This window comes from Drosophila grimshawi, unplaced genomic scaffold (genome assembly GCF_018153295.1).
Source record: "Drosophila grimshawi isolate 15287-2541.00 unplaced genomic scaffold, ASM1815329v1 contig_1377, whole genome shotgun sequence".
NCBI classification, from domain to species: Eukaryota; Metazoa; Arthropoda; class Insecta; order Diptera; family Drosophilidae; genus Drosophila; species Drosophila grimshawi.
Window position 1 is genome coordinate 8,792,535 of NW_025062900.1, and position 24,930 is coordinate 8,817,464.

The window sequence follows — 24,930 nt, forward strand, 5'->3', positions numbered from 1 at the left end:
TCATCTGCATATTCACTTTTGAAACCGGTATCTGAATAGCGTCCACTTTCGACAAGGAAAGCTTTTCCGTTTTCGAAAATATCTTAAGTTTTCTATTGATGATTGATTTTGATTTTCGAAAAGTTTCTGAAAACACATGGCGTATTGATTAAGTAAGAAATTAATTAAAACTGCTGCTATGAATCATTAAGAAGCGAATGAAATGGGAATATCTAAAACAGACTGAAAAAAAAACAAACTGACTATTGTCCAGATCGCTAACAGTGGACCATGACCAACCTCATGAAGCAGTAGAAATAACTTTCCCAAAATCCAGTTCGGCAGGTATTACAACATTGGAGTCTGCCCCTATCCGAAAAAAAGCTCATTTCATGTGTGTTTAATGTGCGTCGAGGTTGAAAAATGGGCAGTTTGAAAATTTAATTATATGGTCGGGTGAGTCGTAAACATCATTAGGCAAGACAATGCCAATGCCTGTCTGCAGACACAAAACACAAACAAATATTTTTAATAAGCGGATATGTATGTCTCTCTTCTCCACACCCCCACAGCCATGTGCATGCTGTGGTGCACGGGACACGTGCGTTGTGCCCGGCAACATCGATGGACATATTTGAAATTGCAATAAAATGTCTGAGTGAGCATTGAGAGAGTACACGATTAATTTCTAAATGCTACGCACTCGTACTACTATTCGGGTAAATCCGACTGTGCCCATGGAGGGAAAAATCCTCTTGCTTTTTTTTGGGCAATCCTAATTTCCCGTACGAACATGAAAGGCCGCATTGCCATGTGACTAAAGGCCACAAAGCGTATGCGATGCTGTAAGTTACACCCTTTTTTGTGGTACTCAGACGCACCCCTCTGTGCCAAACAGCCCCCTTCGGCCACCCACCCTGCTGCAGCAAGGTGTCCCTTCTGGAATGAGCCGCGTTTTTAATTCCACTTCCGTTTCGCTACTTTTGCAAAGATTTTCGGTGGTTGCTGTTGCCATGGCATGGCATCCAGTGGTTGGGGGTTGATTTTTCCCATCTAACGGTAGTTGTCGGATTTTCCCTGCACAGTTTTAGTTGATTTCCACTGCAATGCAAAACTGAAGCAACTGCATTTAAAATTAAATCCTCAGCGAGCTATTTGTCATTTTTGACAGCTAAACTGTTTTTCGGGACGACGCTGAAACTGCGGCTTATGGTCGCAATATTACGGACCTTTTCCTTTTTATTTTTTTTTTTTAACTGCGCTGTTGATGTTGCGCTTTCTGATACTCCCAGTGCGGCGTGACTGCTGTTAAAGTTGTTGTCGCTGTTGTTGTTGGCAATGCGAGATATTGTTGTTTGTAATTAGAGCTATAAATATTGCTCCTTGGCAATTGGTATGGAAAAAGTTGTTGAACATTTTTGGGAGGCAACTTCGTAAGTTGTATATTTGATATACAACTGTAAGTGGTGTATCAACTAACAATTGATCTTAAAAGTAAGCAAAGTATCCAAGTATCTTTTATATAAAATGTAAGGTGAAAGAACGACAATTTATATGCTTGAACAATTATTCAGTTTCACTTCTTGTATAATACTCAAAATTTTGCAACAACCACCTGCGACTTAAGCTTATCATAACCAAAATATTTCGCCTACAAATCTGCTCACATTAACAGATTTCGCAAGGCAATGGCAACAAAAAGTTGTCCACAATTCCCAAAGGGATTAAAATCAAATCAGCGCATAGATTGCCAACTCTTTGCCGAATTCTGCCGTTAAGGATATTAACGCCCTAAGCCCACTTAATGGCCAAGCTGCGCATAAAACCATAAATCATTGCGTATAATAGACCAACAGACAACAAAAAAGAAAATGAAAAATACAGACAAAAAAACAAAAACAAAACAAATGAAATGAAATTGAAAACATTCGAGAGATGTAACAAATATTTGCATAAAAACCCTTCGCACTTTTCCAAAATCCGCTTAAAGTATATAACAATCAAAAATTATGGTTTTATGACGACCAAAAGGGTTTCGACTTGATTGGGAATTTGGTTTTTATGATTACGGTTGCCTACGCGACCAAAATCGAAACTCAAGTTGCAACAGTTGCGCGTCCAATTCAAAAGCCATTGCCACAAATGGCGTCTATTCCACAGAGGGGGCGAGAGTGGGAGGTGGGGTGGTTGTGTATCCATAGGACGAGCTGCCGCCTGGCGCTGGCCATTAAAAAGTTTTGTCAAGTTAAATTACCAAAAATTGCAAATTGCTTGGATTATGCGCTGTTCAAGGACATGGAATTGTTGCCTGTTGTCCTGGCCACTTTCACTTCCTGTTGCCCCGGATTTGTCTGTCTGGCTGTGAGTGTGTGTGGAGCGCATTGTGTGGCTAAAGGATTTCATACACTCAATATAATTAAGGGCTTGAGCCTTGAGCCCAAGTTATACGCCATACAAAACTCCTCTCGTTCTGCCTGCCCCTTTCCTTTGGCTTTTGTGTCCAGGCAACGTTTTGTGTATTTTGTGGTCTGAGTTCGGTTTTTAGTTAGATACAGTAAATGTTTGTGTGTGTGTGTGTGTGCCTGTCAAGAATTTGTCGCACAGCATTTGAATTGTATGTTAAATTAAATTTTACCACAGAGACCAGGCAAACACTTCCCTCACTCTCTCCCTGACTATCACACCTCCCCTCACTCAGCTTGCTTTACATTGGGGGCCATTTTTCCAAAGTCATTGCCTCGATGGTCTGCTCGACTGGTTTGTGGCATTAACTTGTCAGTTTGCTGAACTTGACAGATTTTTCATTGGCAGAGGCAAAGGTTGGGCCGTTGGTGGGTTGGTGGTTTGGGTGCTCGGTGGTTTGCTTGGCCGGTGTGTTTCCTGGTCTTTACCACTGACCAGAGATATGCAGTTAGAATTAATAGTATATCATTTGATATAGTCTGAAATGCATACAAAGCACAGCAAGGAACAGGTGTCACTGTGGCTGCTCTTGTGGATATTGGTTTTAAACCAATTATCCCAAAAGTGTGCAAGGATGCGTTTTTCTGCAACAGGAGGGCAACACTTTGTGTGTGATACAACAACTGGAAGCTACTGTATGACATAAGCCCACAGTTTCCTAATACCACAAATCCTATTATGTCCTACTGCTAGATAAGACATTAAATGCAATTCAAGCTCTATTGAAATTTTATAAGAAGTAACATTTTTTATTGAAATACATTCTTAAGAGATGCAGTCAGCCAAAGGAACATAATTATAGCAGCCGGTCATAGTTACTTAATATTGTTTGATTTTTAAAAGTCATTACGTATAATAATTTATTGAATATTTACTAAATACGCTCTTTTTTTTATTCATTTCAGGTAATTATCATTCTCACAGTTCCATCGCAACTTCCCGTGCCGCGTAAATCAAAATTTGTATAAGTAATGTTAAGTGACGCCCACAAAATAAGCTTAGCTGGCACATACATACATTGTAATCAAGTTGCCAAGTTGCCAAGCTTCTGGCAATTGTCTGGTGCTTATAGGTCTGGGCCTATAAATCAATAAACAATGCAGGCGACAGAAGATGCTGCCCAAGAAGAGAGTGAACATCGAAGTACTCTCGAACACTCGTACACATACCCAGTCCGTAAGTAGTTGCTCTTTCATTATATGCGTATGAGTATGACCAAGATATATCACTGGGCTATTTGGCTGATTGTCGTTGCTTAAACGGCGTCTGGGCATTTTATTTAACTGCCTGTACGGGTTGGCCGCGGTCTTCAGTTCCCGTTCGTGTATGTGTATAGTTTGTGCTAGTTGTGTGTGGGGAATTGATGTCGAGTGCCTAAAGGAAGGCGCAGCGTTTTAATTTAATAGGCGCACATGAGGCTCCGACACATAAAAACCAATTTTGCGTAAGTGATAAAAATGCAATGAGCATTCGTTTGAGATGATAATAATGATGATCATAATCATGTTCTTGATGACAATCATCAGCTGCTGACGCAGACGCTTAAGAATTAAATTTACGATGGCACCAAAGTAGTTTTGACACATATATCGCTACAGCATAGTGGAGCGCCACAACATAAAATCCATTCCACAAATCTATATCAATTGGGTGGGCTTGTGAGGCATACTTTTTCTTACTTGTATACCCTACACCGGAGTAACTTGAAAAGGGAAAGGTATTAAAAATAGTTGTATGGTATACGAAAATGCGAATATCAAATTTTGTATAATTTCTAAGATGACCTCTAGCGTTATTAGCAATTTATTGAATATTTCGTGTGTTTTCTTTATTTTTATTATTAAAGAGTATATGAACTGACAAAAGCAAAGTCCCATGGTGATTTATATATGTATAGAACGCTTTAGAATGTTAATAATTATTATTTATTTCCCAAATAATAATTATTTTTTATTCATTTATCAATATAAATCTTTTGAAATTCTTTGACTTAAGCGTTAAACTCAACTGAGTAACAGTTATGCCTGTGTATAGAGTATTTCGCCGTCGAGCACTAACATTACACCAATGTCTTGTTCTCAATTTAATTGCTTAATTTGTATGCAACAGCAACAGGAACAAATATAACGAGGCACAATGACATGAGCTGCTTGCCGGGAACGTCAATTGCTCCCATCGTACGAGGAGCTCGACTTTATTCACCTCCCCCTCTCTCTGGGGCAATCACAAATGCAACTTTCAATCATCATCAATTTCACATCAAAGTGTCGCCCACAGCCGGAACTGCAGGCAGCATAAACTCCACCGACCCCCAACCCTCAATCAACGGCCCCCTTCCCGTGCTGTTCGTTGTGCCAATGAGCAGATCATATCGATGGCAGGCGACGCCGTCGAGAGTCTTCGACATGACATTTTTCCTAGTCGCCTTTTGTTATTGTTGTTGTCTTGCGTGTTGCTTGCTTTGTTATCGTGATAGTGTTGTGTCTGCCATGCACTTTTCAAGTTCAATTTCAAGTTACCAGTTGCCCGTTGCTCGTTGCTCGTTGCAAGTTGGCAGTTGCCAGTTGCCAGTTGGCAGCCGTTGCTCATTGAAAATCATTCAGTTAGCCATTCAGTCACTTTGTCTGTCATTCGGTCTTGACGATGGGTAATACAAGATATTCGCATTGTTAAATGACCAGCTTGGCACAACGGTTCGCTTTAAGACCAAGACCCAGACGCTGTATTTCCTGTGTAAAATAGTTGAGTGCCACTTTAATGGCACTTGAATTAATTTGCTGATAGTCAAATCACAGCCAGGAAATCATGGCTTTTTTATTAAATAAAATCTTCATTTATTTATTTATTTACAAGCTGCATAGTCGAAAATTGGTCTGGGTACCTCTTATCATGCGTTGATTATCATTTACTTAGCTCATCAGCCAACATTAAGTCTTCAGTTCTATTTACAGATTCCATACTCGAAACTTTATTTACTGCCGGTGTTTCGTTGATCTTTTCTAATCAACTGTTAAAACAATTTCTAGTTAGCTCAACAGTCAGTATTCAATTCGCTCAAAAATAGATAACACAAGAGCAATTTGTTTCTATTGACAATCAAAAGATATCATTAAATTGTTAACTGACTTCTCTTACATTGAATCCTGTCGTTTTACCATTATTGACTTCCCCTTTTGTGTTACACGATTCAGCATCTAATTTCGCAATCTTTGCCTGAGGCGGCACAACTGTCAACAATTTATGATTGACACGCCCAAAACAACTATAATTGCCCGGTTGACAGTCTTTCCAGACCAGTCCCAAACTCTCGGCAAGGTCTTAATTTTGGGCGAGATAAGAACCGTTATCAGATGCTGTAATCGATGCAAATTCCAAATTTAACATAAAATTGACACATTTGTTGAACTGTCAATTTGTCGCTTACAAAATGTGGCAATAAATTCAAGGGGGCCAAAAGTGTTGTGCTCTGAAACTCCCTTTTTCCTATTTTATTTGGGGCCGCCTTTCACAATACGCGTTCTGACATTTCAATTGCCTGCGGCATTTGTTCGAGTGAGAAGGGAGCGGGGGCGTGGCCTGTCGCTTAGCATAATTGAAATTGACATATTTCATTGTCGGCAAAAGGCAACGAAAATTGCAAAAGTAAATTTTCAATTTTCATCACATTTAAGTGAGGGAACAAACGAGCGCATGGACAAAAGCATCGCATTGATTTGCTTTGATTTTCATTCATCGCCCGCTGTCATCGTGCGCCTTTATTTACCGTTTTGCTTTGTTGCAATCACCCCGGGGAGCATCAATACGGACATATATATATATATATATACGGAAAAGGGGGAGAGGATGGGTAGCAACAGCTTAGGCTTGTAGCTTTGTCTGTCTGCCCGGACGGTTGGCGTAAGCGCCTTTCACGAGTGCCCAGCAACCGCCCACCTACCCATCTCCTCTAGATTCTTGCATACTTTTCAATTTTATTTTTTGGTTCGTTTTTCTTGCATCATCTCGACGCGTTGAGCCTTGTCGTGGATTTTTGGCAGCTTTAACAGGATTAGATGCCTGCTGAGCAGCCAGTCCTGATGATGATCGGATCACGCTTACTTTAAAATCACATCGAGCTTGAATTTGGCGACAACAAAGCAAATTCAGGTGAAAACAAACTCAAGCGATTTACTTCTTAACTTTAAATGAGCAAAAACAAAACTAAGAACTGCAAATAATTGAAAATTTACTTCATCTTCTTCATTTCTTTCCATAAAGAAATGTATTATGTTGAAGGAAAATGGTTTGGACTGGTTTTGAGTATCACTATAGTTTTTTTAAATTTTTTTTTTTATTAATTTGACTTTTTTATATAAATTTATTTTATATAATTTTTTCCCTTACATTTTATTAGAATTTAACACTTGTAATTTATGCAACTTTAAACTTTAGGCAGGACAACAAAAGCCCAATTGATAAAGTGGAGCTCTGTTCCGTTCACTTCACTGCCTCCGCTTTGTTGGGCTCCTTCTCTTTATTTGGCATTTGCCCATAAATTATAATGGCGAAACAATGAAATATATTCAGGACAGTCGAGCAGGTATTTGGGTCACTTTTGGAGCGCTTCGTTGGTATTGTTTTATGCTCGGCAACATGCAAAACAGAAGTGGCACAAATTAAAGTTAAAAAAGAGCACTATTGCATAGCATTGAGCGTGTAATTTTTTAAGTATTATTGACAATGGTGTTGCTCCTGCAATTGTACGTTTATTTCAAATGAAACAAAAGTGGCCGGCACTTGGGCATTGCGCATCCTCTCAATATTAATGAGGATCCAGCAGCAGCTAACACAACAAACCTTGTAATGAGTTTAAAAACTGCGCATAACTAATTGAGTTTTATTTGTGGCATGCTAATTTAACTGACCAAGTTTCCCATTGTCTGTTTGCCACCAACTTGTTCAAGAGTTGAGTGTGCTTTTCTTTTCCGTTGTTCGCTGTTGGCAACACCTTAACTTGGCCTGGTTTTTTATGAGATGTTCTGTGTTTTTTAAGCCCACAAAAATAATGATATTAAGAGCATTATTTTCTTCATGTACTTCATGGATAAATCTTTATCTTATATAAATATATACAAAATTGATTAGGTATACTTCTTTCTTCTCATTTCAATAAGCTTCGTGAGTTCAGAAATGTTAAGTGCGTATTTCAAAGCATGTTTGTCATGTTATTAGAATGGCAAATATCAAAGGCATGCCCACGTCCAATTAGAGGTTCTTAAGTTTCAAACGAGCGCATCATAAATAGCTGGGAAATTAATAAAAGAGTGTGGCATGTAAGCGGCATTTTAGAAGTATCCTAACCCAAAGGCCTAATAAGCTGCTTCAAAGCCACAAACTTTGCCACTTTGGCGTTTGGGTTAACTTTCCGCGCACTAACAACAGCAAATCAAAGTCGGCGAATAGAATTCGAAAAGTATTTGGCAACAACAAGTTTTTGGGGTCGCAACACAAAGCAAAAGTTTTGTACGGATCGCATTCCGTTCGCGCGCCTTTCGGTATGCTATAAAATGTTAAACAAAACAAGATTTTCAACGTTTGAATGTATTGTTATCGCCACTCATTTATTATGCAAAGTTTGCCAAAGTTTGCGTTGTGAAAATTTCTCAATTGCCGCATGCAAAGCACCGCTAATCAAATGCGACATTTATCAAATTGGCACGCAACATGACGACCAAACATGCAAACTGCATAGCTGTGGGCTTGGGCGTGGCACTCAGCCAAACGTGCCGCTTGTTGCATGCATGCCATATTAGCGCCCGCCTTTCGCCTGCAAATAGTAAACACAATTTTTAGAAAATATATATGCTTAGCAGCCTCAGGATTGCCACATGACGCCGAGCTCATCATGCCACATTTGCACAAGCCAATTTCGACGGCTGTGGCAAATGGATGTGCGTCTAGACTTCGCCGTTGTCTCTGTGGGCTCAGCCAAGTGGCCTAAGCCAGTAAAGTCTGGTCTTAGACCAAAATTTGGGCACACCATCTGCACGGCTTTGTATTGCTCGGCATTGCGCGACGAACACGTTCTGCATTTGTAATAAGCTGCTAGATGCGGTCTTGGGTTATGTTTTCTTTTCTCTACTCAGACTGGAAACAATCGGTTCGAAACTGATTGGGTTAAAGCCGGATATTTAACATTTTGAAGGGAAAACATATTGAAATTTTGTTTGTTAAGATTTCAGATTGCAATTGCTTCTTATTATATAAGCATCCTTGAACTAAACAAGGACTTATATGTAACTCATGTTAAAACCAAATTGCCAAACCTTGAGAAGCTCCTGACTCCTGGATATTACTTGTTTACTTGTCCTTAGTTGCCTAAAAGAGACTTGCCTTTGCCCAGCTGTGTGTTTTAATGTTAATTTATTCTTCACATTTTGAAATATATCTCAACTTTAACAAAAATTTAATTTTCTGACTGACTGCATTAAAGCATTCTAGCCAAGTTTCAAGACGTCACTTTAACCTCTTTTTCGGTATTTGAGCGTCGATAATCAAAAGGAATCAATGTGCCAATGAACTCGTCAATGAACTCGTTATCAATGCTAATGGAACTTTTTCAGTTTCACATGCAAGCGATGAACACGCGACCGGTAAACAGCATGGCTTGCATGTCCATGCCACGCCCACATCGCCCACGCCTTCCCCATATGTGGCAGCTAATCTGCGCCTATTATTTTGGTTTATTTGCCTCGCACCACAATATGATTACAATAATAATTTTATGTATTTTACAAAAATGTTCATGCATATTTTGAGTCACGCACGCAACTATAAACAACACGAAATGCCGGAAAAATTCGAGCATCAGCCGGAAAACTGAATTGATTATCGACACTATATTACCACATTCCCATAGACCCCTAATCCCCAACTTCAACAGTTCAAGCCAGTTAGCTTCAGGTTTGTCGGTTGCGTTTTATCTCTTTGCGTGCCGCGTTGCCGTTTGCCTGTTTTGAATTCGGAATACAAATTACGAAATTTAATGACTTCATTGTTGGGTTCTGGATACCCTGTGTCCATTAATAATTGATAAAAAAGGGTATAGTTAAGAAATCATAACGAATATATCATCTTGATTAGCATCTACAGGCGAACTTCTTTAACTGCAAATCATAATAAGAATCCGACTTTTTGTCATGTGTTATTTTAAGTATGCTCCTTGAGGTCTGATTAGTTTAGGTATCCGATAGTCAAACTATATCCACTAAAACGATCTTTCTTTTTCTATTGGAATAATTACACGCTGCATGTGAGAAAAATTCACGTAATCGGGTCAAATACTATTTAATTGGGTTCACAGTAGCTGGCTTATTTTAGATAATTGCTTTGGCTAAGCTCATGCGCTGTTAATGATAGCTTTGTAGTAGCCTTTGAAAAATGTGTTAAGTGAACTTTTCAGCAATTAACATTTACCTAAGCCTATCAATCAGTTATCTAAAAATTGTTTATACGTAAACTCTACCCAGGAGTAACTTGAAAAAGTTTTTAAAATGTTACGAGGTTCTCAAATGGCCGAAACAAAAAGGTTAGATTTCTCTGTAACTGTTGAATATGTGTTAAAATATCAATATTGAATTAAAATTTAAATCCTACCTTATTCAAGATCTCTTCCAAATCCGGGCATACAATTTAGTTCGGCTGTTGGCTCTCCAGAGGCTAGGCGCAAAATGTTGCTCTACAAGCAGTTGCTAAAAAAGGAGCTAAGCAGGGATAAGATGAGGCCTCGGAAAATTGTTACAGTCGGAAAACGGAAGCAACAACAACAATTGCCCAAACTATACCCATCATATTGATTTCACTTCTGTCTCTGATTTTCGGACACACATTCGGACTTTTGGGGAGTTTTTACGCATATTCATTCTGTTTTTCAATGATATTAAATTTTCGATCCTTATTTATTTTTAATAAATGTGTCTATTAACATTCAAATATTGGTCTAAATTTTTAACTAAAAAACATTAAAATGTTGCCTAGAAAGTACAAATTGTATGTAAATATGAAAATATGTTCATGTTTTGAAACTGCAGTGTTATTATTATCTACCATAAGCAATAATTTAGTCTGCCAACTCTGTTTGCTTGTTTAAGGCGATGTTGTTATTGCAATTTTTGCGGTTTTAACAGTTCATGATAAAGTGCTAGCCATCCAGACATAAAAAACGACATCAAGTAAAGTCATCGCAGTATTTGCCCCTTACAAAAACAAACTCCGAATCCTCTTCCATCCTCTCTTCAATTGCTGCGCGGCCTTTTTTAATTGCCGTCAAGCGCCAACTGTTACATTTTGAACTGTGTAACTTTTATTTATTTATGCAAATTTTTGTTATTTATTTTTTTGGTTTTTGTTTGTATATGCCGAAGGGGCTTCACCGGCTGAACAATATTTGTCGCTAAATTGGCTAAAGTGCTGCGAACTTTTGCCCACTTTGGAGCTGAGCGATATTTTGATGGCAGCGACAAATAAATTGAAATGGTTGTGACAATTCTCGTTGCGTAGTATTTTCAACAAATGCTGCCAAAATATCGTTTTATTAGTGCGAATATCTGCAGCTGGCTAATTGGACGACAAATGGGGAGTTAGACGAGCTGCGACACGTGCCAATATTGTCCACAGTATTCCCCGAGCTGAAAACTTTTATTCTTTCTATTTCCTTTTTTTTTTTTTTTTTTTTGTTTGTTAGCCAACTTTGGCCATTTGTGGCCAATTCACAATTGTACACACTCGCACATAATGGCAATTGTGAGCGGCCAGCAAAAGTTGTTGGCTTCAATCCCACCAGTCGAACGTGCCAACACGTACATTGCTCATCCGAAATGTGTTTCTAGCAATCCTTCATGGCAGAGCACATATATATGATTTAGTTATATATTTCCTGTGATGTTTCTTGACATATGACTATAATTAACCACAAGAAGAGTTTAAGAACTACATTAAACATTAAATGAATCGAAACGTGAAAAATGTTTGGAATAAACCGATTTTGCTTTAACGTTTAATGGTGAACTTGCTGAAGTTGTAAGCAGAAATTGGCTCATTGCTTGTGAAAACGGCTTTTTCAATAATGGAACGTGGACTACCCTTATGCTGCAACCAAATTCGCCTACAATAAAATTTGAATTAGCAAGTATATATGTAATTAGACATATTCATACAGAGAGCTCTGGTCATTTCTCAAAAATAAATATGCTTACATTTCTGATATTAGGTCTACAGGTCCCTCGACAATGCCTTTGACAGTGCCATCTTTGGTGTTCATGCACCAGCCATAAAGACCCAGCTCTTTGGCCTTGATTTGAGTGTGCTATCAAAAGCAAAAAAATAAAATCCTACTTAAAAAAATCCACTTAAAAAAGTCAACGTTCTGGTATAAGCTTACCTTTCGAAAATAGACACCTGTGTGAAAAGCATTAGGTATCCGACTTTTTTTTTATGATACAGCATGATACAGCACTTACCCTGCACTCGGCCATAGATTTCAAACATCATGCTGTAGAGTTTTTTCACTTTGCCCATATTCAATGTTTCAGAAGATAATTTTGATGGTTGGTCTCTTCTCACTTCCTCCTTTTCTTTAAGTTTGCTATTCATTGTTTAATATGTGTTTGGAAAGTTCAAAATTTTTTTACAAATGTAGTTTTGTTTTTTTTTAAATAAAGTATTCTCAAGCTAAAATTTGTTACGGAACTAGCAACGAAAGTTTTAGAATTGAATAACAACTTGAGTTTCAGTTCAAGGATAGCTATGAGATCAAAATATTTATAGCATAAATATTCATATTGCATTCTTTGAAGCAATTTCAGAATATGTGTTGCTGTAATTTTCTGCTTCCTTCTGCTCAAGACAGATGGGCTATAAATTTGTAATTCCAACTGCCACTTTCACCTAATGTCAATGAATAATTATGCTGTGTAAAATTGCAATTCAGAGTGGCAAACCACATTAAAAATACATAATATTTTGTTTAAGAGTTTGGCGAGTGAATTTTGGTCATCAGATCATCAGATTTCCTCTATTATAAGACTTCAGCAAGTAGCTGTATTGATACGCCATCTCACTCTGTCGCAGTTGTTCTCTCTCTCTCCCTCTCTCTCTCTGGCTTTTCTTGCCAGCTCTAGCCATTTGGAGCTGCTTCACTTTTAGCGCTTCCGGTTCGTTAAATTTAACGGGCGATGCTGCTGCGCGCTGATGGCCACAACAGAGAGACGCTGTAAAAAAAAAATAGAAATGGATATGAGCAGAGCAAAAGGTAGTGAACAGAGGGGGGAGGGGTGAGGTGCAATTTGGACGCTACAGTGGAAACTTCGATAAAACGTTTGACGCTGCAGGCAAACTGACATTTTCCATTAAGTGCAGACAGCTCGCAATGCCAGCAGCTCATTTTTTGGTACGTTGAGAAACTGAGTGAAAGAGACAGACAGATGTATAGAGAGAGCGAGAGAGAGAATAAGGAAGCTAACACATTTTGGCCAAGTTTTATGGCAGAAATGATGTTGGACTTGGATTGTTGTTGACTTAGGAGCTCATCCACTTATCTAACAGCTATTGTTTATAGTCAGCTTTTAGGCGCACATTAATTAAAGCAGAATCTGAGGCAAATACGTTGCAGCTGCTGCGTTTTGGGAAGAAGTTTTTTGACCAAAACATCAAAGTGTCATCAACAGGCAGCCGTCGCAACCGGGGCTGCACTTCCGCAGTTGTCAAGGCGCACTCGACAAGGAGCCAGCAGCAAGCAGCAAGAAAACGATGGACAGGACAACGACAAGTACTGACATTGTCGGTGTTGGTCTCAGGGCCCCCTTTGGCTCTCAGAGTGTCCTTATCATTTGCGACAAATTCGCCGTCAACTTTACTACAATAATATTTATTTTGAAAATATGCTTGAGCGCGTCTCACTGTCTCTCCATCTCTTGGGTTGCGCACACTTTGAAGTGTTGCAAATGTATAAAAGTAATCAAAATATTTTGTCAGCTTCAGCTGCAGTTTAGAAACTTGAACTGAAATGCTTCACGTTCTAAGTGTTGATTTTTAGTGGTCGCTTTAAAAGTGCTTTGGCACAAATTGCCAAAGGAAATTGAGTTGAAAGTTGTGCAGCACAGCTGGCGATACTTAAATGTGGCAACACTTTAAATACAGCAATGCCTCGCAGGCATTGCAAATATTAGACGCCCCTTTGCACTCCACGCTCTCCACTAGACTATGGAAAAACATTAAAACTATCTAGCATAATAAAAATGAGAAATTATGATTAAATTTCCTATTATCAGATCATATTCTTTTAAAAGGGGAAAGTCTTAATAAAAGCGAAAGACTTAGTGTTTCTTAACGACTTCTGAGATAAGGTTTTCTGTTAATTTAAGAACTTGTAAGCACCCTGTATTATGGTATATTAACCTTGCAGTTGATTACTTCTAAAATATACATAAAAAACTTGAAAAAGTTGCTTTTTACCATCTAACATTTTAATTTCAGCCACCGTACACTGAACTAAAGCGAAATTGACATTTATGCAATTTGATTTTGTGCCGCACAGCAAATTAAATTTACTCAGTTTGCTACCCTCAAAAAGTATGCTATGTTTTTCTGCCCGCAGTCAAAAGGACTCAAACACGGGTGTTGTAAATATGCATGTGTGTGTATATATTTGTATGTGTGTGTGTGTGTGTGTGTGTGTGTGTGACGTTTTCAAACAATTTCACGTTGAAATTTGTTACAAATTGCAGCTACAATGAAAATTTGCATAAAATTTCCATATGCGTTTTTGTTCCGCTGGCTGTTATTTCTCTTTTTAGTCGTGTTTTACTCCACCTGACTCATTTCGCTTTCGCTCATATTTCGCTTTTACTATTTGCATAAAAATGCCGCCTGACTGACAAATTTCTCGCGTCGCGCCGCAAAATTTATGAACTCTTGAAAATATTTGCGCCTTTTCAAATCTCTAGAGTCGCATAAAATATGTTTCTCTTTTTTTTTTTTGTCCTATTGGATCGGAATTGAGGGGGGCTATTTGTCCAGTTTGCCGGTGAGGTGTTAACATGTCCAAAGCCTCCATTTGCATTTAGCGTGGACCATACTCTCGCACAATGAAAGGCGGAAACGAGGCAACGAGGCAACGAGGAAAATAAGGCGAGTTAATTTATGTGCGCCCTGTCTAAAAACGCCAAACGAGCCGCCTCTCAACCAATTTTCATTAAAGCACATAAATTGTTGTTTATGGCACTCTGGTCCACCATTCCATTCCATGCAATACCTTTGGGGAGCATAGGGGAGGCACAGACGCTGCAGTGGGGTTTCAGACTGGCGCAGTGCTACTGTTTCTATCCTAAAGTCGACATAATTTCATATTCATGGGCGCGCAATTCGAAACTCCCCTTTTTTGCTCCTTTCGACTGCTGCAGTCAGTCCCTCCCTCACCTGCTCCCAGCCTGCCCGTACAATCCCTGTCCCCGTTTTGTATCCGTTAATAAAGTTTGGCAATTATCTTAGCTGCCTGTTGCTATAAAGTCGACTGTATTTCTGTGCCTGTGTGTTTGTGTTCTCTGCAGATAAGTGTATTTTAGACAAAGCAACTTCCTTGTGCGCTGTACTCAATTGCGGTATGAGACTCGGTGTAGAAAATTGAGTTTTTATAAGCAATATTTTTACAAATTTAATCACATGTTTTGCTTCTTGTTTTTGAGCAAGATGCGATAAAAAATAATGCTAACATTTAGAATATGGGAGTTTGAAACAAGTAAGAATGCTATGTAGTCAAGTGAGCTCGACTACGATGTACTCTGAAACAAGTTGTAAAATATATTTTATTCATTGACTCGTCTGTTGATCCTCATTAATAATATATATGTTTATTTTATGGGAACGGAGAGTGAAGCATTCATTCTGTCTGTTATGTACTTTTATTCCCATTTTTACCAATTTTTAATGGGTTAAGGGCATAAAAATGAGCATGCTTTTTGTTTTTAAAGTCTATTTAGTTTTTTTTTATAGACCTGTATAAAATCTTATATGACATATTTTTAAATAATTTTTAGCTGTCTCATTGCTTCAAGAGATTTTGCTTTGCCTTACTTAACATTAGTGATATGTCGTGTGCCACAAAAACTTTATATTACAGCTTAAAGTTGGGTAATATTTCATCAGTTGATTGTCGCCTGTCGTACACTTTGCAAAAGTTTTGGGGGGTAATCAATAGTCGTGTTGAGGGGCTGTTCTCAAGTTGGCTGATGCAGGCATCACATGGCCATCATATCTACTCACGTCCGCCATCAATTTCATAAAGTGCAAAATATGCGTGGAGAAAGCCAACTTGGAGATGGGAAAAGTGAAAAAGTTGCGACATATAACCTGCCTCAATATAATTGCATTACACGTAGCTGTCACAAGTGAAAAACCGCACGTAGAACACAAAATAAAAACAAGTTGTAGCAGCAGCAGCAGCTGTCAAATGCGTCAACACCACCCAACCACCCGAAAGAGAACCACAAAACCACAACCTCATCTGTTCAGCTCTAACCCGACTCAAATGTGAAAATGACTTGGCATCGGACTTTTCATATTTTCACCGAGTTCTGCTCAGTTCAGCTGTCGTCTATGCTCCTGTATTCCCTGACAATGGTAACGGAGTGCACACATCTAGCTGGCAAATCCTTTTTCTTAACCTTTCGCCAAGCGTCGTGCACATACTTCAAGTGTGCTTAAGACCCCCCGCCCACATCCCTCACTCAGCACTCCACCTCACCTCATCTTTGATGTGGTCTACGAGTATGCAAGACACAAATCACCAGAGCGATGGCGTTTGGAATTTATGCGTCCTCTTAGCAGCCGTCTTGGGTGTCTGCTGAGTGTGTTTCTGTGTGTGTGATCTCTGTGATTTGGTAAGCAGGCCAGCCCAAGAACCCGACGAGCCCCTAAGCTGACACTGATGTACGCCATTTTCTGTGTGGGCGTCTCAAATATAAGTATTTCGGGTGCGAGGTATTCAACCAGACTCTGAAACATGTCAAGCCCATTAGCTGTTGAATTTTTTTCATTTTTTCTCTCTTTTTTTCTATTTTTTTTTTTTTGATTTTTTTTTTATTTGTTGCGTTACGAGCTGTGTAAATATTTTTAGAAATTATTTAACGCTTGAATGGAATGAATCGCATCGACAACCGGTAGCCGGAAATCACTTATGACATTTGCGATCTATTGATTTTTTATGGTTCACCAATTTTTTGGGCCAGATAATGATTTGAAAAAAAAGCAAAACGGGGCGCAGTGCTTAAAGGTTGGAAAAAGAGAGGATTTAAAAAGGATTTCTTTTCGAGATTATTGTTTACGCTTGGCTTAGGCTTAAACTGCCCTAGCTCTTAAAATAAATGTAAATTTTGAAATAATTTGAAACATTGTAGACATTTCCATATCGAACATTTTGTTTTGTTATGCTAAAAACCCTTTTTAAAAGTAATTAAATTTCGAACTGTTTTATTTATTCAACAACATTTCTGGCCAAGAATATAGAAAACTGTAGCTTGTATGACTTTATTGCCTACTTTGTAATTTTTGTAGTCTAACAACTTCCTACTAAGTTGTTGCTCTGCCTCCATCAATTACTTTGAGATGTATCTGAGCAGAAGCTACAAAGTCTTCACATTTGCTTTGCACAAGTTGTACAATGTACAAAGCATAGTGGAACATGTGTGCCTGCAACTGGAGGTAGATAAAACACACCTGGCAATATATTTTGTACAACACACTGATTGTAACTAAACAACTTCCACTACCTTTCCCTATTCCACTACCTTTCTCTCTCTATCTCTCTCTTGCATCTGCTAACTCTTTGGTCGAATACAAAGGCGATGACTGTTTGCTAAGTTGTAATAAAGTTTTGGTAAACAAGTCGAGTGGCACACACACAATAAGCAGCGAGTACCAAATGGAAACGCAATACCAATTTCCCAGCTTCAAAAGCCATTCCACAGTTTTTCGACTCGATTCCAAAACTTATCTTAAATTCTAATGCAATTGCCAGAGCAAGCGCACTTTTGTGTGTGCTTGTAGATATTTTATAGTAATGTTCTTCTATTTTTCTCGCTTCTCTATTGCAGGTATGTAGCAGCCGCCATTTTGTTCTGATGCACGTCCATGTATGAGTTTGTATGTATTTGTGTATGTGTGTGTGTGTGCAACTGGCAAACAAATGCATTACGTACTGCGTTTGCGTTTACCTCTCAGGTATGTATTAGATAATAAAGTAGTCGGGAATCAGTTGCGAAAGCTTCTCCGCATGGCTTAACAAGGCAAACGAGTATTGTGTAGCACACTTTTTGGCGTGCAGTACGTGCCGCTTATCACATACACAGCAGTGTAAACAGAACCACACAGCAACAACAATAATGATAAAGTATGTGAGAATGCTTTAGTCGAAAGAGCGCAACTATGAGGTATCCTATATCAATCTGTTATTAAAAACTTGTATTGTCTCTAGCTCCCATAGTTTCTGTTCATACAGACAGACAGACGGACATGGTTATATAGCCTCGGCTGTTGATCCCTCCTATCTGTTACGTACTTTTGCACAAAACCATTTTATCCATTATTAATGATTCAAGGTATAACAACAACTAACACACTGACAAAAGTAAAAGAAAAATTAAATAAAATGGCCATACCTCATTCCCTTGGCAATTGATTCTATTTACTTTCACAACAGCGAATAATACAAATTAAAAAAAATATTCTTATGACAAGATTACAAAAAGTATTGAATCTCTTTTGATTTCTCACTTTATTTTAATTCGCTTGTGTATTTTTTTTCAAAAGGTATTCACTCAACTGACAAATACAGATCCAAAGAAACAGCAAGAGATATTTTGGGGAGCAACTATAATAATCACATATTCACGTACACATGACTATTTTTGACCAGTAATTCCTGCTGCCTATTCATTAGCCAACTTAACGCCTTTTACTTAATTGAACTCAAGGCGTAGATGCTCCTCAGACTCCGCAGGCTCTGTGGATAAGTTAAATTATGCACATATAATTATTGGGTTTGGACCTTTAACGGCAGCAACATATTGCTAATGCAATTATTGTGCATAATCAAGCGTTTATTACACAAATGAAATCTAATACAGAGCAAGTGGGGTGGCTGGAGTAGAGGGGCTTTGTTTCATACAATATACATGGATTCCATTGCTGTCATGTAGTTTGAGTTTGATTGTCTCCATTTGAATAGATGCCCTCCTTTCCTCTGTCCTTGAATTCCCTGTCTGCATTCTGTATTCGACTCCCCTGCTGCAGACTACATCTTCAGGCCAAAACCAAACCGAAATGCATTATTGGTCACATATTTTGGCCAGCTGTGCATTGCAGAATCGGTTGCGATTCTGTGCATAGCCTGATGCTCGATTGCATTTTAATCGAAATGCTTTGGGTCATTCGCATTGCGAGCACTTAATGAAGTAGCGGCCAATTGCAGCACACACTCTGTGGCATGTAACATGCGACTGAGTGAATGCTTGAACATCTCTTGAGTACATCTCTCTTTAAAGAGTAAAATAAATTAAAATATTCAACATCTTAAGTTCTTACTCCTTATATTCAACATATACTCTTTCATATCGCTGATGATGCATTTAATAACAAATTGTTAACAGCAATAAGTGCAATTCGATAATTCCAAATATCTAACACAAGGATCACCTTCAAGGATCGCAAATATTATTTTTTAATTTTTCGTAAAGTGCATATTGCTCTTACAGGATGAGATGTTGTTTGAATTGCAATTTTTGTTCTGTAATAATTGCATTTAATTTTTGTATTTCATCATTTTGCTTACAGGTTTTATCTTCTAATTCTGTACATTATTCTTCATCTGATCGAACAGATGCCGCATAGCGTCTCTGTCCAATGTTCGATTCAAATATGTATTAAAAATGAAGCTGTGTTTTAAATATATACCTGTCTCTGCATATTCATTTGGTTTCCCTTGATTATTTCAAAGTTGCCAAATCTTTGCTAATTGCTTGTCAACACTTCAATTCAGATGCTTTCCAATTCGTTGGGTTTAATCAGTTGGTAATTTGTCATTGGCTTAAGCAAGCGCCTTTGCTTAACAAAGTTTACTGTGCAAAACCAATGCCCAAAATGCAATGTCCAATGTCAAAGGAGTTTATGGTCGCAGCTGGCGAGGCTATGTTTTGGGTGCCACAATTTCGCCGCAGTTCGTTAAGATTTATATTTGCCATTTCCTGCCACAAGTCGTCGCTGCTGCTGCTGCTGCTGCTGCTGCCACATGTAAGCCATCCGCAGGGAAGTAGTGTAAAACGACAACGACAATAACAACATCATCGGGAACAACAAGAACAACAACAACAGCAGTATCAACATCGATGTGCAAACATTAACCCCGAACTTTGGTGAAGGTCTCGCCCAAGATTTTTGCCAGCTCTGTTTTATTTTTGTTCGCCTTGCGTTCTCTTCTCTCTTCTCGGTTCTACGCTCTCAGCTCTCAGTCGGCAGTTCTCGTTCTCTTTGCGACTGGTGATTTGTTGCTGATGTGTTCTTTCACTAAATTCACTTACATTCATGTTATTTCCGCATGTTTCACACCAAGCACCTCCGTTCCCGTGCATCTGCAGATACAATATGTATCTGTATCCAGACTTACTTGCTACACAAATCTTTAGCTTGACTCCGTTCGACTCAACTCGACTCGAATCGCAGCCATTTCTTTTGCTTACATTTTTGCCAATTTGCACTTCATGAATAACATAGCGGTCTCCGTCGGTTCAGAGAGTGTGATGGAGGGAAGGGGGATCGCACTGCTGGCCCATTAGACAATTTGCACACATGCCATTTGGCCAAATCGAAGGCGTCGCCTGAGCATGTGTCCCAAATGCTCTTTTCTGTTTCTTTCTTCCGCTTGTCTTTTATTTGTTACATTAATTTACCACGTGCTCAGATTGATGCTTTTTCCCGTAAGCCACTCTAAACATCCGTTCGTCTTGGCCGTTTAAAGTTTCTTTCAAGTGACTTGAAAAACATTTCTTCAACATTTCCATTTGAATTTAATTCCAAAGTAGAAACAGCAGCTCGCTGTCAGAAAAAGTGCACATTTATGCCAAATATTCGGCTGCACTGGCGATAAAAGCATAAAAAACAAGAAGCATAGAGAAAATGTAGCACATGTGTCTGGGGAAATCGTTGGAGAGGTATACCAAATGTGCTCCAACTGCTGCATTTTTTATGAGCGACTGCAAAACGTGCTCTTCAAAAGTTGGTTAAGCAGTTTTTCACTTTATATTTTGGCCTCAGAGCTGGGTTATGTGAAATTAAATTATGTATGTGTATATAGGTTATCTGGCTTAAAGTTCACATGCTTGCAAAAATGAAAAAAAAAAACATATTTGCACATTTCTAGGGGAGTTTAATCAAAACTGATCAAGAAAATGCATAGCTTAAACTGTGATTTATTTATTTTTGTATGTTAAATTCCGATTGAATTTTTAGTTAAAGAGTAAATATGGTTAGTATTGAAACGAACTAAATAATTCGCAGTGCTGCCTGCCTCTTTCCTATGATGCCTATTAATCCTAAGTATTCGTACATTAGACATTTTCAAATCTCATGTAACAATATATATAAGCCATGAACTCAGCTCAAGTTTGCATCATTGCCATTCACATTTGTCTGTTTGGCTGCTGTGCACATAATCTGTGCAGACTGTTCAGAAATCGTAATGCACTAAGTGTTCAGTGTTCAATGTTCAGATCCCAATCAAACTTCAGTTCAACTGAGTTGAGGCACTAAGGAACAAAACCTCAAAATCGACGCACAGTGAATGCAAACGCAGTAGACGCAATAGTTGGCCCTGAGTGGATCGATGTTATTGTTGCTGCTGTTGTCGTAGTTCATGGACCATAAAATGAGGTTATGCTCGGGCTATGGCTATGCTGCCTCTGCTGCCACTGCATCTTGGAGTAACATGTTTCTTTTCGACTGCCATGTGATTTATGAAGAGCAATTTTAATGACATTTTGCCCGACAAGCACAGTATCGACACAATAGAGGCAATACGAATAGGGTGTGGGTGCTGTTGCTGCAGTTGCATACAGTGGTGGGGGCAGGCAACTTGCCAGTCATGCGTGCCTCTCCTAAGTGGCAGCCAGTAGCCAGCAGCCAGCTGAAGCGACACTGAAGAGTTGGACACACCTAACGGGCGGACAGACAGTCAAATGCATTTTGTGCAACACTTTGCCCAAATAGTAATCGCAGCTCATAAATTCGATATTGCGTTTGCAGTGCAGTTTCATTGTTTCTTCAGCGAGATAGGCGAATTGCAGTTCCAGTTGATGATTTTTGTGGGTCAGCATGAATCAGTTGCATGATTGCGCAATCATTAGAAAAAATGCACGATCATGAGGCCATTGTTTTGACGCAATGGATTATTTAAAAATCACTAAATAAATAGCCGTAACTGTAGTTTTGCAATAGTTTTCTTATTTTTTGTATTGTTGATCCTTAACCCGTTTTTCCCATTTCCATTTCCAATTCCATTGCCTTTTGATTAGAATAATATGCAAATATCAACGAGCACATGAACAGGGCATGAGAGTTGCATCGATGTGCAAGCAGTAAATTGCAGTTTGCCAAAAACATTTTGCCATTTGTTTTACCCATCCATGCCTCACCGCTCTAACAGCTGTGCGAGATTTATGAGAATGAAGTTGGAGCAATTTTAATGTGTGGAAATGAGAACTCTATTGATATATGGATATGCACATATTATTGACAGTAGCAATTGCAATATGTTCAGTTATTGTTCAGTTATTCAACAGAAACGTTTGCATTTCTCACATGCCTGGCTGCAGGCCAAGAAACGAGCAGGAAAATGCAAATGTTAAGCAAATTTTGGGTGATTGTCGGGAAATTAAAGAAGAGGAGCATAGAGGCATTCAACAGTGAGAGGTTGAATAAATATATTTTTATTCAAGTAGCTTGCTGCACGCAAAAATAAATACAACACACATATTGAAAATTTATACAGTTTTATTCATTATTATAATCAAATACCAAGTAACTTGATAAGTAAGGGGAAACATAAATTGACTTTTAGTGTATGCACTAGAATCGGAAGTGTACTTTAAGAGTAAATATTTATTTAAAGTTTGAGGAATTTAACATTGTTTAGCTTAAATATAGGTAGTTTTGTAAATTGAATGAGCATTCCTAAACTTAATGTAGATATACGAATATGAATATTATAATGAAGGCTTATTAATTATTTGATGACCTCTCTTTAATTTAGATATGTTTTTCGTTGGCTACGCGGCAAAAGTTTTTTTTTATTTTTTTATATACATTCCGATATATTGAAAATCCCGTAGGAGATGAGATTCACAGCGTCCGTCCACTCAGCTGTGGGATTAGATTTGCACAAATAGATACATCTACTACAACTATATATTTATATATCTTTCTGAAATTGCACCTTTAAATTACAGTTCTGGCAAGTTTTGTTGACTTGCGCTTTCAATTAATTTCAATGTAAGAATCTTGAAATTAAACCAACATAGCAATAAATAACAATTCGATGTTCTTATCACATAATACGGTACCCATTGCAAAGGCGAGGCCATAAATCAAGTGGAAAGCGCCTTTCTCCCCATACTTTCCTACTTTGCCATAGATCCCCTTTGCACTTGTTGTTTTGTTGTTGTTGTGGCTGTTGTTGTGGCTGTTGTTGTTGTTGTTATTCTTGTTGCTGCTGTTGATATGGGTAGAGTGTGTAAAATCTAACAACGGCATCGCGTGAATAATTAAAATGAATTGCGTAAAGTTTTCTTCGTCCGAAAGCATTTCCCATTATTGCTTTTTAAAGTCGTCTAGCCACATGTGAGCAAGTGTGTGTGTGCGTGTGTGAGCAAGTGTGTGTGCAAAATGGATGAGTTCGAAATGTATCTTAGAATGTATACCCGATATTGTGATAGGCACACAGTCAACGCAATAAACAATTTAACACCCAGACATTCTAATGATGATGATGATGATGTGTGGATGCAACGAAAAAGATGAATGAAAATTGTTAACAGCTAATCGATTTTATGGCTGCCATAAGGCGGCATTAATAAGCTTTATGATCTTCAATTTGTTTCTCCAAATTTGTTGTCTTGCCCTCAATGGAAACTCTATTGTAATTTGTTGCTTGATTGATTTTGCTTTTCATTGATTTTTTCCTCTTCGTTTTTTGTGTTTTTTTTTTGTGGGGGGCTTCATTTTTTTTGTAGTGCGTTTAACCCCATTAATCAATGGTTGCCCGTTTTGTCTCGCTTTGCATATTGCAATTCGTTGCGCCTCAGAGCAGTCACATCAACAACAACAACAATAAAAAGAACATCAGCACCAGCAACAACCACAACAATCAAAATGCTTCCAATGGCTGCGTTTTTTTCGGGGCTGCTGTACGAGATTTATGACCCTTCAAAATGCAATTAAATTTAATTGAAGCGCGAAAAAATGCACGGCGCTATTTGTCTTTATCACACCCGCTCTCTCACTTTCTCCTCTCTTACTTGGTCAAGTCCATTTCGAGTCACTCATACGCCCAGTTAACCAATGGGGCCAAATGTATTTGCCATCGAGCACTGGAAAAACTAAAAACCAGCCATGAGAAGAAATTTTTGTACAATTACATATTCAATTTCTCTCTCTCTCTCTCTCTCTCTGTCTGTCATTCTGTCTCCCTCTCTCTCTCTCTCTCTTTGCTGCATTTTTGATAGTTTTTCAAGCACGTTTATCATTCAGTTTTTAGTTTATGTTGCAGTTTTTTTTTAATAAAATGTTCTTTTCTTCGTTCTTTACTTTACGTGCAGTTATTCATGCTTATTATTTATTCATTATATGCTCTCCTAGCTGCCTGATTTATTGGCTACTGCGGCATTTATTTGGTCAACTACTAATTGAGCATATTCATTTGCAATTACATTTTATTTGCAATTACATTTTATTTGCATTGGGTTGCGAAAATTTGCATCTAATTATTTATACTCTCACTTTGTGTTTGTGTTTTTGCAACTGTTATCTCTTGGAGTTGTAAAAAATTGTTGTTGTTTTTGTTTCAGTTGCATATACATGTTATGGCTGCAAAGTTGTGGCAAGCCTTTTTTGGTTTTATGGTTTGAGGATTTTGGAACTAGTTGAATGGCTTAAGAGAGCTGTTGAAACTTTAATATTGCAAGTGCAGTAAAGTTAACTTAAAAATAAATAATTCAAGTTAAATTTCATAAGAACAAAAGTGCCGTAGAGAACAAAATCGCTTACATTGGGTTGAGTTAGGCTTACAAAGTTCTAGGAGTACAAAGTTCAGCAAGAAAATATTAAAGTATATATAGGACAAAAAGTTCAATTATGTAGATAGTTTAAAGACAGAATGTTAAAAGTTTGAGATTTTGTATAATGTTAAAC

General features: G+C 38.2%; 3 protein-coding genes across 5 annotated transcripts in view; 2 read left to right on the forward strand and 1 right to left on the reverse strand.

Moving 5' to 3' along the window:
• The window catches only part of LOC6561659 (E3 ubiquitin-protein ligase TRIM9), a 90,045-nt gene that overhangs the window by 31,493 nt on the left and 33,622 nt on the right, over positions 1-24,930 (forward strand). The gene's annotated exons all lie outside the window — the stretch shown is intronic.
• On the forward strand, positions 9,929-10,413 carry LOC116805270. Its single transcript, XM_032736260.2, has 2 exons — positions 9,929-10,009; positions 10,088-10,413. Exons 1-2 carry the CDS (start codon positions 9,975-9,977, stop codon positions 10,275-10,277), a joined length of 225 nt encoding a protein of 74 aa, XP_032592151.1. The 5' UTR covers positions 9,929-9,974; the 3' UTR covers positions 10,278-10,413.
• On the reverse strand, positions 11,336-12,120 carry LOC6561661 (acylphosphatase-2). The gene is made up of 4 exons (XM_001988702.3): positions 11,940-12,120; positions 11,861-11,877; positions 11,676-11,785; positions 11,336-11,584 (listed from the first exon to the last, which is right to left on the reverse strand). Exons 1-4 carry the CDS (start codon positions 12,070-12,072, stop codon positions 11,470-11,472), a joined length of 375 nt encoding a protein of 124 aa, XP_001988738.2. The 5' UTR covers positions 12,073-12,120; the 3' UTR covers positions 11,336-11,469.